The sequence below is a fragment of the Lissotriton vulgaris genome, chromosome 5 (assembly GCF_964263255.1).
Source record: "Lissotriton vulgaris chromosome 5, aLisVul1.2, whole genome shotgun sequence".
Lineage (NCBI taxonomy): Eukaryota > Metazoa > Chordata > Amphibia > Caudata > Salamandridae > Lissotriton > Lissotriton vulgaris.
In genome coordinates, this window is record NC_141693.1 from 691,938,663 (window position 1) to 691,952,842 (window position 14,180).

Below are 14,180 nucleotides of genomic sequence, written 5' to 3' on the forward strand. Positions count from 1 at the left end.
TCTCTTGACACCTGTTACTTGTGAAAATAAATGTGGTCGAGCTAGACAGCGGGGCTGCAATGCCTGCGCTGCTCAGAGTCGACCCCCATGAGCTTTGTGCATTCCCTTACGCCAACTGGAACAAGTGGTTGAATTAGTGTATAATGCTGATACATCCCTTTGAAAGAACCGAATTTGCTTGCAGTGGCTCGCATCATGCCATTTCGCACACATGGGGAGGGTTGCACATGTTCTGCAAAAGCATTTGTGGTTGTTGAAAATGTCCATAACACCCAACGCGCAACATCAAGCATCACATGTGGGATGCCACATTCTCATTGCCATAAATTCAGCAAAATGCCAGGGGTACATCATAAGTGATAGCACACACCCTCTGACCTTAATGACATTGCAGCAAGTGACATCATATGGCCTTGAACAGGTAGAGATGCCACATGACATTAACCAGGTTGACATCAGAATAATGAACTCAAGTTCCATAATATCTTCATGAGCAATATAACACCACCACACAGACAAATGTGTATGTTATATATCACTTAAACTAGGGTGCAGACATAAAAAGCCACAGGAACATTTATCTGAATTCTATTGATTCAGGTCTGTCCTCCGCGATGGAGGAATCAGGTGAGGAGGTTTCCACAATGAGAACATTTTGAAAACAAGTACTGGCGTTGCCAATAGGTCTCGCAGTAGGAAATTTTGAGCTATTGGTTTTGTAAATGACAAAGCCCTTTATGTTTTTAAAATGAAAAAAAAATAAAAGGCATTGTTATTTGCAATGGTAATGGCTCCAACTTTCCTACTGCGAGACCTATTGGCAACGTGAGTGGTGTAGCGTGTGTGAGTGGCGTTGCGTGTGTGATTGGCGTTGCGTGTGTGATTGGCGTTGCGTGTGTGATTGGCGTTGCCTGTGTGATTGGCGTTGCGTGTGTGAGTGGCGTTGCCTGTGTGAGTGTTGTTCCGTGTGTGATTTGTGTTGCGTGTGTGAGTGGCGTTGCATGTGTGAGTGGCGTTGCATGTGTGAGTTGTGTTGCGTGGATGAGTGGCGTTGCATGTGTGAGTGGCGTTGCATGTGTGAGTGGCGTTGCATGTGTGAGTGGCGTTGCGTGTGTGAGTGGCGTTGCGTGGGTGAGTGGCGTTGCGTGGGTGAGTGGCGTTGTGTGGGTGAGTGGCGTTGCATGGGTGAGTGGCGGTGCGTGGGTGAGTGGTGTGGCGTGGGTGAGTGGCGTTGCGTGGGTGAGTGGCAAGTTGGAAGTTCGGTGGTATTATATTTACACAAGGCAGAGTGAAGTTCCCTCCTAATTTTGGCATATAAACATATATTCCCAGCATAGGTTTTATTTGAAATACAGTGCTACGATGAATGAGCGCCAGGTCTGCTGGTGTTTCGAAAACACTGGCTGATTGAGTCTTGGTGTCAAAAACAACTGTGTAAAATGCTAATAATTTAATTCACTTGTGGTGGGTGCTGCACAGATGATGAGACAACAAATACACGTCTGCGAAGAATAAAGCTCTAGAAAGACCCTGAAAAGAGAGGCGGCCCTGAGCCAGCTTCTTCAGCACAGCAAAGGACAGTTGACTTCCCCACACTGGCAGATCTTCAGGCACCGCCGACTAAGGGGTCATTCAGCTGCTGCTGCAGAATTATACGAAAGACATCACTGCCTGCTTCAGAATACTACCAGGGAGCCCTTGGACTCGGATCTCTCTTTGGAGAAATCAAAGGCACAAACTGATCACGGTGAAACATCCTTGGCGAGCACGAGAACAAGCTGAAATCGAGTCAGAGACCTTGGGGAAAACAAGCTCTTGGCATTGCTAAGATTAGGGGGGGGGGAGAAATGCGGCTCGGGAGCAAATGGTAACGAGCGCGTGAATGGGAAGAGCCGTGGGAGGTGGGAGGGGATGTCGGAAAGTGCGAAGTGCAGACGGGGGGCGGGGTGTGGAGACTTTGAAGTGTGTGTGGCTTTCATGTGGAGTTCTGGGTGGGGGTGCAGCCTGCGTGAGGAGGTGGTTGGTGTGGTTGATGCATAGATACCGGCCTCTATCTGGTTGGTAGGTGTGCGGGCAGGTGCAGGTGTCCTGAAATCGTATGTGGCCGTGTCCCTGCCTACCTACTCTGGAAATCGGAATGGCCCGAGGGTGGGGGAGTGTGGGCCTGGAGGGGTTTGCCGGTGATGGGCAGATGAGTCACTGCTGTGGATGAGCTGTGCCAGCGTCCCGGAGATAAGCATTAACCCTTCACTGCCCAGGGCTGCACGAGGAGGATACTGCCAGTGGCGGGAGGCTTGCTTTGGGGCTGGAAGTTTGTCAGTTCATGGAAGCCAGGAAGGCCTGTATGCTGTTAGATTTGCGGTTCACGAATCTCTGAATATTTTGTCCGCCACGCTGTAAAATACCGATATGGCTCTTACAGACAGGAAATGGTTCGTTTACTCTAGCCCACTTTTTCTTTCAAACGCACTGCTGTTTTGTTTTGACCATTATACTTATCTGCGTCACGAGTCAATGCAAGTGTCTCACTTCTCGGAGATGATCTTATTCTGTGAGATAAAAAGTACAACTCGCCTCTCGGGCACACCCTCTGTGTGTATATGTTAGAGCTCCTACTTGTAGGAGGAGTTAATTGTCAAATCAAACTGCATTAGCACCGATGTTCTGCGCACGTACTTACAAGAAAACACAATAGAATAATATATTGGGTGTGGGGAAAAAAGCGAAGAGTAAAACTTAATTTTTTTAGAAACAAATAGAAATTCGATGACGGTCCTTTCAGCATCAGCTGCTGCCTGTGCCTGTGGACCTTGAAATGAATGGCGGCGTTGTCGATCATTTGTTAGACATGTAAGTTACTACCCTGTTTACAGCGAGAGTCGATAGGGGCTTTGTGAGTTCTAACTTTTCACTTAATCGATATTTTTGTATACATCCTCGCCTTCCCTTTTCTGGTTATACGATGTTCACGGAATACCGTTTCTGACCGACTCAATTGTGATGCATTTGACAAAACACTCAACAGCCGCTTCTAAAGCGGCAGTGGCGATGTTTTTTTAAAAAGTTTTGTGTACATAGTTTGGAGGAATAGGAATACGCACTGCTGATGAAACCATGTTCATGTGGAAGCCACAAATGGGGTTAGTGGAAGGTGGTAGAAAGGTGCGGAGTCACAAAGGGTAGAGTGAGCCATGAGAATTATTCAGTACCGGCCCAAACATTTATTTACAATTGCAACTAATGAATAACAATTATCTTTTGTAGTTTACATGTATATGTAACAATGGGTACATACCTCACTCACCTACGTGTAACTAGTGGCCTACAGCTAAAATATGGCTCGCTGTAACAAAAGCATTAATAACCAGCTACCTTACATAAAATAGAAAACTGTGACCCATATACAACAGATACATCTACCTCCAACCATTTACCGATGCAACCCTATGACCGAAGATGACGCTGCAAGATGCGAAAGTCCAGAGCCTGGTGGGGGTGGGGGGGGGGGCGGGAATGCAAGCAAGGGGAGGAGAAGTGTGGCATGCGGCAGGCGGATTAGGAGATGTCAGCTGGCCTCGCAATGCTGCCAAATGGCCGGAGGGAAGCCGGATGGGGGTGGGAGAGCCTGGTGGGGGGGGGGGGGCGGGACTAGCACCGATGTTCTGCGCACGTACTTACAAGAAAACACAATAGAATAATGTATCGGGTGTGGGGAAAAAAGCGAAGAGTAAAACTTAATTTTTTTAGAAACAAATAGAAATTTGGTGACGGTCCCTTCAGCATCAGCTGCTGCCTGTGCCTGTGGACCTTGAAATGAATGGCGGCGTTGTCGATCATTTGTTAGACATGTAAATTACTACCCTGTTTACAGCGAGAGTCGCATGCGGCTAGGCGGTGGAGTAGTGAAAATGAGTGGTAATCGGTGCCGTTCACCGAAGAAAAAAGTAACGTTTACAGGTTTTATTTTCCACGGCGGGGGAGCCTGGGGCGGGAATGCGAGCGAGGGGAGGCAGGCAGATTACGAGGGAAGCCGGATGGGGGCGGGAGAGCCTGGTGGGGGGGCGTGAATGCGCGAGGGGAGGCAGGCGGATTACGGGGGAAGCCGGATGGGGCGGGAGAGCCTGGTGGGGCGTGAATGCGCGAGGGGAGGCAGGCGGATTGGGAGGGAAGCCTGATGGGGGCGGGAGAGCCTGGTGGGGGGGGCGTGAATGCGAGAGAGGGGAGGTGCTGGTGTGGGAGGGGGAGTTGCTGGTGTGGGAGGAGTGCTGCTAGGGGAGGAGAAGCCTGATGCCGGATGGGGGCGGGAGAGCCTGGGAATGCGAGAGGCTGGGCTTGCATGCGATGCGCTTGCATGTACACGGGAACTGCATGAAAACCGCGGGGCTGAAAGCCCTTTGGTTTCACGATGTTTTCGCCACTTGAATTCTCGCTCCGCTCGATGCGCTTGCGCACATCGATAGGTTGCGAGACCTAAAATCAGGGGGACTAATAGTAAGTAAGTAACTTTATTTGTTTGGTTGGTTAAAACCTTTGCAAAGATGCACATACAAAAACATACAACACAGGTTAGGGATTGTACAATCAGTGACCGTTCAATAACTCATGTTTCCCTGTATACATTACATATTAAACACAACATCTAAATAAGGCAATTTGGCTTATCTACAAGGATTATTTCCCACCCCCATGCAGAAGTTGAAACTATGGGGGCTAATAGTGTATTTTAACGCATAATGTGCACATACATTTGCAAAAAAGCTATAGGCTCTGAAAAGATACTCATCAAATATTCAAAAACTTTCACGGACTGCCAAGCCAATGAAACCGGGCTCTCCCCACAAGATGACCCTATTCTTTTAGGTTTAGCCTGAGCAGCCAATGTTCCGCTCTGCGAGCAATGCAGTATTGGTTGAATGTACTTGAAGCCCCACTCACTGTCATTGTCCTTCGTAAATGCTGGCTTCTGATTCGTTATTAGGCTTGTTAGTCCCTCCTTAGTTCCACCTTGTCTTCATTTCTAACCTCCTATGAGGGATGGCCCTTTTACTTCAGTTGTTACACAATATGTCTTCTTTAGTAGGTAAGCACTATTTTCTTTACTGAGTTTCTCTTATTGCAGCAGGGTTTCTCATGCGCAGTTGTGACCACCGGGTTGTTTATGTAACTCGTACCAAATGGGGAGCTTATCAGGGGCCAATGGAGACAGAAGGAGGCAACTCAGTGATGCCTTTAGGGAGGTCAACGTGTGAAATGTAAATTCCGCTAGATCTGGTGTGTTTATTTTTTGGACGAACATCTATGTTAACATGAATATGCTTTAGGTTTGCTCCTCTGCTTACTTGCTAAAAACCATGACTTCAACAAAGGACTCTTACCCTCTTTTCCCAATTTGTTCCTCTATGAAATGGATTTAAAAGAGAATGAAACTCTTTGGATGCAAATGTCTCTTTGGGCACACTCTCCAGCAACCACAACTGCAACATTTCTTTTATTTACACTTCTTTTCCTTCACTCACATTCACTCGCTCATCCTCACTAACTAGCATACATTAATATTCACATATTCTCTTGCGCTCAATTTTAGTTTTACTTTCCAACTTATTTGCATCACTCTGACTCTTGCTCACAGTTACACTCATCTGCTGTCACTCACTCTCATTCACACTCACTCTCTCTATTCGTTCTCACTCACAGCCACTGTTTCTTTAGCTCACTCATTCTCACTTGCTCTGACTCCTCATCTCACTTACTGACACTCAAGAGACCTTTTAAGGCATGGGCAAAGTGGGCCTTGGCCCAGGGCCCTAGCCTTTTTGAGGGCCCCCTGATAAAACCAGCTCTGGCCTGTAGATAGTCATTCCCTGATGACCTTGAATAACTCTTAAACAGATTGTTTTAAATACCATTTTCAGTTAATATATTTTTACATTTGTGATGTATGGGAATCAATTACTGATATTTTGCAGAGAAATGTTTGTTTTTCAAATCCATGCAACATCCATAAAAACGCGTGTTTTAGATCAAAACAGTACCTCACATACCAGCAACGGGAGGGGTTTCCAAAGATTACTTGCAAATATTTTATGAATGCTTGCTGCATGTAGAGTTGATATAAGAGCAGGGGTTGACAAAGGGAATTTTTTCCGACTGGAAAACCCCTAAGTAATATCAATTCATATTTGCAGCACTTGGCATCAGACCAATGTTTTATTCCACTACTGACTAATATATCTGCTCCCTTTGCCCCTTTCTCCCAACTCTCATCTCACTTCCTCCCATCATTAATAACATATTAAGGGCAAATACCTCTCTTACCCCTACACTCCTCACACCTTCCTTACCCTTCTTACTTTTTTGCCTACCACTAGGCTTCACTACAGCCAAGGCCCGTGGAGGGATTTTCGGTGGGGCGGAGAGGCGTAGCGGGCGAGGGGTAGGGTGGGGGGAGCTAATAACTGGATTATGGATAATTGAAGGTAAGTAAACAATTTAATTAATACAACGAATTTCGTAGCGCGCCCTGCATCGTAAAATGCAATGCAGGGTGCGCTACGAAATTCGTTTTATTTATTAAATTGTTTACTTACCTTCAATTATCCATACTCCCGTTTTTAGCACCCCCCCCACCCTGCCCCTCCCCTGCCCCGCCTCTCCGCCCCACTGAAACTCCCTCCACGGGCCGTGGCTGCTTCACTATGCTCTATCTTCCAACCTAATCACTAAATACCAGTTGTGGCCTCTGCTATATAATGTGCACAAGGCCCACAGCTGACATAATTGTATACAGTTGTAGAATTACGTTACATTTTGCCGAGATCCATTCAAATGGTATTATGCCTCTACGTGAATGAGAATCTTTCTGTTATCCGAAAAGCACTGATGGAGATCGCGCGTTGGTGCAATCTAATAGGGTGAGATACCTCTTTGCATATGACTTTTGGGCCTTGAGAAAGTAATACCAGACTATTGAACACCACAAGGCTCACCAGAATGAAACTGCATCATGGACCTGGTTCCTCCAAAGTTCTACCACTAATACTACTAACAATATTGGCAACAAAACAAACACAACAATAATAAATTAATAAATACATCCACAAAAGGTCATTTAAAAACAACAGCGGCTAAGAGAGAAGAAAACTCTGCAGTAAGAGCGCGGTGTGCAATGAAAATAGACTAGAAAGTGTTTTTCCTGGCTGGTTATGTTGTACCATCCTCACGAGGTGAATCTCTCTCTCCACCAGTGTGAAGTCGGCCAATAAAAAAAAAAAGCTATGATAATAAGACAAAAGCTGATTATCGATGTAGGAGCACCTCATTTTGCTCATCATGACCAATACATTTTTCCGAATTCTGTACAAGATAATGTATGAGTAAACCGCCTTGTAGGGCTGCTTTTTTATTCTTAATGTTTACTCATAACTAAAGCCACCAGGTCTCAGCACTGGTAAAAACAAACCAATAACCAACAACAGAACACAAAGGAAACAAGCATTTACAATGCAACGGTTTCGCCTTTGTAAAAGTTAGAGCTATTGCCATTGTAAATGACAACATTTTTATTTATGTGTTGGTTTTGAAAACAGATAAATAAATGGCATTGTCATTTACATTGCCAATAGCTTAATCTCTCGCAAATGTGAGACCTATTGTACCCTACTGGACGAGCTCAGCAGACAGCAATTACTTGCAGACGAGTTCTATAACACAACAGTGACACTGCTAAATCCAGCGCTTCACAATAGAAACAGAGGGGATGCAAAGTGCATTAGGGGCCTATTGGGGCTATGCCAACTGCTACAAGCAACAAAGGTTTACAGAGGTGGCACTGCTTCTGGCTAAAGGGAGCGTGGCAAGACATTAGGGAAAGAACTGCACCCAAATATAAGCACTGGCTGCTGGATATGGTGTACTATAAAGATAACTAGAACATATATGCAGAGGAGCTGCCGGCATCCTCACTTCCAAGAGACTTATGAACGCCCCTAACAGCTTACATATTGAACAACAAACGATCTATTGCGAGATGCAACTAGGAAGATGTGCACTTCGACTGGGTAATCTAATATAAGAAATGTGTGTCAATTCACTGTCATACAGAAACTGATGGCTGGTTATATATGTTTTAATATATATATATATTTTTTTAAGTGTCCCTAACATCAGTTCATATGGAGAATATCATCCAAGAAGGAATGCCAGAGATATGCTACGCTCTGAAGAGTTCAGTCCCAAAAAGATGCTTAAGGAGATAGTAATATCGCTGAACTAAGACTAAGCTAACTTACAACATCCTTACCAATGCTAGTCTTTAAAAAACACCCCAATTACAGTTTATCGCACACACAGTAAAGAGACTTGCGAGGGTTTACTGAGTTGTGCCATTCATTCCATTCACCCGCAACCTCGGCCTTCGGCGATCCGAAGGTCAGAATGTTTAAGTATTGCCAGGCTGTTAATTAAAAGGACTGTCGTACTGTGATTTGCCTTCAGAGGGCTTTGAGCCTCCTGCGCTAAACTCTTAAAAATAAGGTCTTATTGTTTTCCGTTCTCCACTTTACAGTTTTGCTCCTCCTCAAAACTCTTACTTTTGCCAGTCCAGTTAGAAATCAAAATGTTCTCTTCAACCCCTACTAATGACTGGAACCTTTCATCCCCAAAATATCAAATACTAAACAGGTGTGGAATCAGTACTCATGATGCGTATTAATTACCGTGCATCAAGCAGCAACTCAAGAGTATAAAAAAATTGTTGCACAGGAACACTCAAAACAACCACAGCACTGACCAAAAATATCATGGAAACTAGTGCGTGTGAATATAAAATGTAGGAAGCCTATTCGCTTTTGGAATCTGTCACATTCTACATAGCAGGAAGCACAGACCAACCAAAGCCGATCGCATAAGATTACCCATAAAAGTTAAATTCACTTGGGCCACGAGTGCCAACCTCTGGTCCTAATTACGCACCCCCCCCGAGTAGCCAGCAAAAACAAATAGCCTTCAATAGTTTGAAAACGTTCCATTCTCAAAAAGCAACACAAACAGAACCGAGATTCAGCCACTTTCCCAAATGACCAGTCTTGACAATACAAATAAGTTCATGTCAGTAGGGTCACATTCTCACTTTAACTTAAAACGAACCTAAAGACAGCAACATACAGGTACCAACAACAGTCGTCGAGTGAGGGGTAGCATGTTCTGTTTCAGAGACGGGAGCAAGTTTAAAACAGACAAGGAAGCGACCGAAGATCGTCTGCCGCCATCACCACCTTCATTCAATAACGCAAATGTGATGTTCTACGAAGGCGCACCAACAGGACAGGTGGCGATCATGACGGATGACACCTCGGTTCTTCAATATTTTGGGTTTGGAAAGTCAGCCGAGTCGGGTCAAAACAAAGTTGAGCCTTCGGCCTCAAACACGCAAGTTTACGCCCCAACACAAATGTTCAGACCCAGATGAAGCTCGGAGTTAGGGTGAACAGAGGTCGCGGATTTCGTGGGACATTCTTGTTTTTTTCTTTCATCATCGGTCTCAGCACATTTCACTTTATTCTGCACGTCCCGTTTTTAGTAGGTCGACTGAACACAGATGGAGACAAACTGTGTTGCGATACAGGACTATTATGCAGAGGCATTTTCAGCCAATCACTTCCATTAAAAGATTATACTCTATTTAAAAAGACACGTTTACGTAACAATCTAGTGTGCGGCTAAAAATAGTTTCTATACTATGAACACCATGGTGAAGCAAAACGCATTAAGTAAACAAAATACGTGAAAACACCTAAACATTCCGGACCACAAAGGTGTGAATAATCTACAGGCTCGTGTTATTTCCTTAATAGTATAGCGAGCGACATGGACCGATGCAAATGAGTCAATGTCTTAGCATGCATGGCTGCGTCATATTACAGATGTAGGAAGAGAAGGAAACATGACCTCAAGGATTAGAATACCTGTGTGCCATACCATAATTTGAACACAGTTAGTACACTGGAGACGAGGACACGGGGGGGCGGGGAGAGGACACGGACGGCGGGAGGGGGGCAGGAGAGGACACGGACGGCGGGAGGGGGGCGGGAGAGGACACGAACGGCGGGAGAGGACACGGACGGCGGGAGGGGGGCGGGAGAGGCCACGGACGGCGGGAGGGAGGCGGGAAAGGAACGACAGCGGGAGGGGGGCGGGAACGTGCACAGGGCAGCGAGGGGGGGGCAGGAACGGCGCACGGACAGCGGGAGGAGGGGGAAGGATCACGGCGCACGCATACTTCTAAACAAAATGCTCCTTACCTGATCGCCTCGTGGGAACTCGAATCTTGCAGCCAACTCCAACAACAAACACTTAGCAAAAGAAGAAAACAGGCGGACTCCAAAAAAAAAAATAACACACACCCACCACCGTGATGACGAACAGAAGTGGGTGGAGAGGGAAAAAATGTCGGGAATGCCCCCGAATCTGGTCCGGCCTTGACGGACAGATCTCTGTTCCAATGGCTAGCCTCCATTTATGGAGCTAGCCAATGGAACAGAGGGGCGTATTCAAGAGTCCCCAACTGAAAACTATAGATTTCTCTGGGGGCGGAGCTTACGCTCCGTTCCCCAGGCGAAACCTAAAAACCACTAGGATTTATGGGTGATCCTTTTTTCACCTGGCAGTTGTACTCAATATTGGCTTGAATTTAGCAACACTTAATTGCCTCTAACCCACAGTAAAAATGAATGCAACTTAAAAAAAGTGATGAAAGCGTTCTATCTTTTCAACACTCCCATGATTTAAGCGATTTCCTTTAGACATTTTATCAGCATATTATGAAAACAAACAAAAAAACATTTCAGCCACTGTTTTCTCCAAATAAGAGGTTGGATATCGGCTTTTATGTGCGACTTATGGAGCATCCTTTTAGAAAGACCACTCCTAAAATATTACTCTCTGCTGTGCCAGAACAGCTACTCAATGTGCAGCTATTAATAAGCACCATAATTAATCACAATCAATTTAGTTCATATTCCCTAAAAATGGCAAAAGTATACCGGGCACAGTGGAATAAGCAGGTTTCTGTAAAGCATCTGTGTTAGCATATATATGTGAGACTGAAACTGGTATTTTTTACCCACGACATATCTTAAATGTCCACTCATTTCCCTTAAGGAGCCTGAGCTTGTCGGCCGACTTTGTCACTCATTTTTCTGTAGGATTTATTTGTTGTCAATTTGTTTACTTAGAATGAGAGGATCTACTGTAGAGGTCTAGCTTCTACTCCACAGTGGTTATTCCTTCTTTCCCCTCTTTCACCAGATTGATAGTTCCCTAGAAAATACCCTTCTTGCCAGTTCACTATTGCCTTTTAACGAAGAGGAGAACAGACCTGCACATACATTTAACGATTTATGTATGCCTTGACTTTATGTACACTGTAGTTCGGCCTAGGACGTCACAGAAAAAAGAGGGGACACCTTTTGACTCTATAAATGTTCCACCTCCCCAGGGACTTTGAGGCAGTCATGTCTTTACACATCAGTGTCGGTTTGTTTGCTCTTACCTGGTGGACAGCTGCATTTCTGAGGGGCATCACGAGCTTCCCGAAGCTTTGGCAGGTGAGACTTGAATTTCTGCCAATAAAATTTCAGAAAATATGATTAAACCAAAGCATGCAGTTGAGTACGATGATTATTCTACACTCTTGAGTAAACATTTTCTTTTTTACATTTGTGTTTTATTTTGGGGGAAAACAATTCAATATTACAGATATCAAAAATAACGACAAAACAACAACATTAAATAGGGTGCACAAAGGTTTTATTCTGGATATTTAATTTCAGGGAAGCAAGGAAAGTGACCTGTCTTCACCTGATGCTGCCAGAGGAGTTGTCAAATCTGCTGAATAGCTTTGCACTTTCCTTGCACTGGGAGGATGTCCACTGGGAAAGACACACTATGTCCAAGGCCTGTCACTGCAACCCTTCATCATGCAAGTTAGAGACATAGAAAGGGGGAAGATGACCTTCGAATGCTCATGGTTCCTGTGGCTCAAGTACACCTACTAGGGGAGACTCACAGTCCAGAGAAATGATCAGTAGAGATAGTGCAAGTTCCCCTCAACCCACTCTTAAAATTACTGCAGCATGACAAATATGGAGGGTAGACAGTAATTTAGATATAATATTTGTGGGCTTCTTGGGTACTCATGTGAGACTGTCTATGATATTCCCATTATTGGTGATGTTAGGTTGAGTGTACGTGTGAGAATGTGTTGCTGGCAGTGTTGTGTGTTTTCTGTGTAGCCCTTTGTCGTTTTCCTTATGTTAGCCTAACTATGCAAGGTGTAGGCCACGTTTGCTTTGCACGTTACCATATATCCCATTTGTTTTTGTGCCTAATTGTATTTTCACGCATTGTCAGAACGTGTTTTTGCATATTGTTCTTTTCCTGGGATTTAGTCGGAACAGCCTAGGCAAGGTCAAACAACATATCTCCTTGTTATTCTCTGTGGTCAGACACTAGCACCTAGACATTATAGAGAAAACGAGCTGCTGTTTTTGAACACACGTATTTTGTCATATAACCCAGAATGCACCGTTCTAAAACACACAGAGTTAAGATCCTGAGAAGAGAGGGCTGCTAAGGCTGAGAGGCAGAGCTTCTATCTAAGTATGCGGTCCACCACTAAACCCAGAGCTCTATAATCTATGATCTATATTCATTTAGCTTCTGTAGTGAGTGTGGGTTTAGGCAAGTCTGTCAGCTAACACGACAGGGCTTTTCATTGTATGTGGTCTGCTAATCTTTCTAATGACATTATTAACCTGTATTTGTTTTCTAATTGTGGCGCAATTATTGCATATTAGAGCAAAAGAGTTGAAATAAATATTGTGAGCTTCTATCCTGTCTCTTTTCTATTTATTGTGGTCAAGTAAAAGTAAAAAGACCGTAAGGGAGTGACATGCTACCGCGGTCTCTGAGAGGGTCGAGAGTGTTGTGTTCTGGGGTGCCAAATCACTTGTCTCTCTGGAAAGGTTAGATGGGCAAGTGAGACACTATAAGCTAGTCGGATTTGGCCCATAGGTACTGATGGGGTATGGTGACTCAGTCCCTGCATGCTGGTGCCCTATGGTCCCAATCATAGTTCTGTTCCCCGAGCAAAATCCCTGCAACATAAATAGTCACTGACAGTGAGAATTAGACTGAGACCACCAGGCTCAGTTTTCATCATTCTTAACTTTTGATGACTGTCAACATTTCATTATCTAAAACCAGTGCCTTTGAGATGAAGGACTCTTAACCCCGTCGATGCTTGTGACAGAACCATTCCGTCATCAGTCACAGTTGAGCTGTGCTGATGACGGAATGGTTTCGTCACGACCACACCCATTAACATTGGGCCCCAGCACAGGAGGAGGATTCATATAGCAGCGATGAGGTTAAAAGATTTGCCAAACCTTCCTTGGCCGTTGGACATTTGTTTGGTGTTAAATCCTGGTATTGACCCTCTTGCACCTTTATTCAGATACGTGAAAGTTAGTGTTCTGCTTTTGTCATCACAAATTGTTTCAGTAACCATGCCATAACAAACTTATGAACAATGAAAAAGATGAGATAATTAAATACAATGTAGCCCTGATAGAAAGATTGAATCTGTTATTCAGTTTGCAGTAAAACGATCATGGGGATAAAAGCAGACTGCAAAGATGTCACTTCGAAAATATTGTCAGAATGAAAAAAAGTGGCAGCTGCAAAAAGAAATTAGAAAAATGTTGTGCCTTATAGGGCAAAGTCAAGTATACAGTGAGGTGGAAATAGATGGAGACTAAGAAAAGACATTTCAGGTATGGATAGTGTTAAGGGGTAGTAAGGGGTAGGTAGATTTCAGAGATTGGTACCATTAAGAAGCAATCAGTGTTTTTTAGGGTTCAGGGAAGGGTTGTGTTAAGAGTAGTAAGGGCTTTGAGGGTTAAGGGAATGGTAGTGTTAAGGGTAGTAAAGGGGGTTGAGGGTTCTGGAAATAGTGGTAAAATTTAAGTATGGGGGAATTTTGCGAATTCACGGTACGCAAATTCGTGCAAAAGCGTACTCGCAGTCCGCAAAATCTGCGAACTTTTGCAAGATTGCAGATTTTTTTATTTTTGCGAGTTCGGGAAAGCGAGCTGTTCAAGTTGTCAGATGCGCGTCGCATC

At 44.5% G+C, this 14,180-nt stretch overlaps 1 protein-coding gene across 1 annotated transcript in view; it reads right to left on the reverse strand.

The window, feature by feature from the left end:
- Positions 1–14,180, reverse strand: part of LOC147711405 (uncharacterized) — a 230,972-nt gene that overhangs the window by 137,124 nt on the left and 79,668 nt on the right. The window contains exon 2 of the mRNA XM_086919479.1: positions 11,549–11,618. Within this exon, the coding sequence (XP_086775605.1) occupies positions 11,549–11,618 (70 nt within the window). The remainder of the gene's footprint in view (positions 1–11,548; positions 11,619–14,180) is intronic.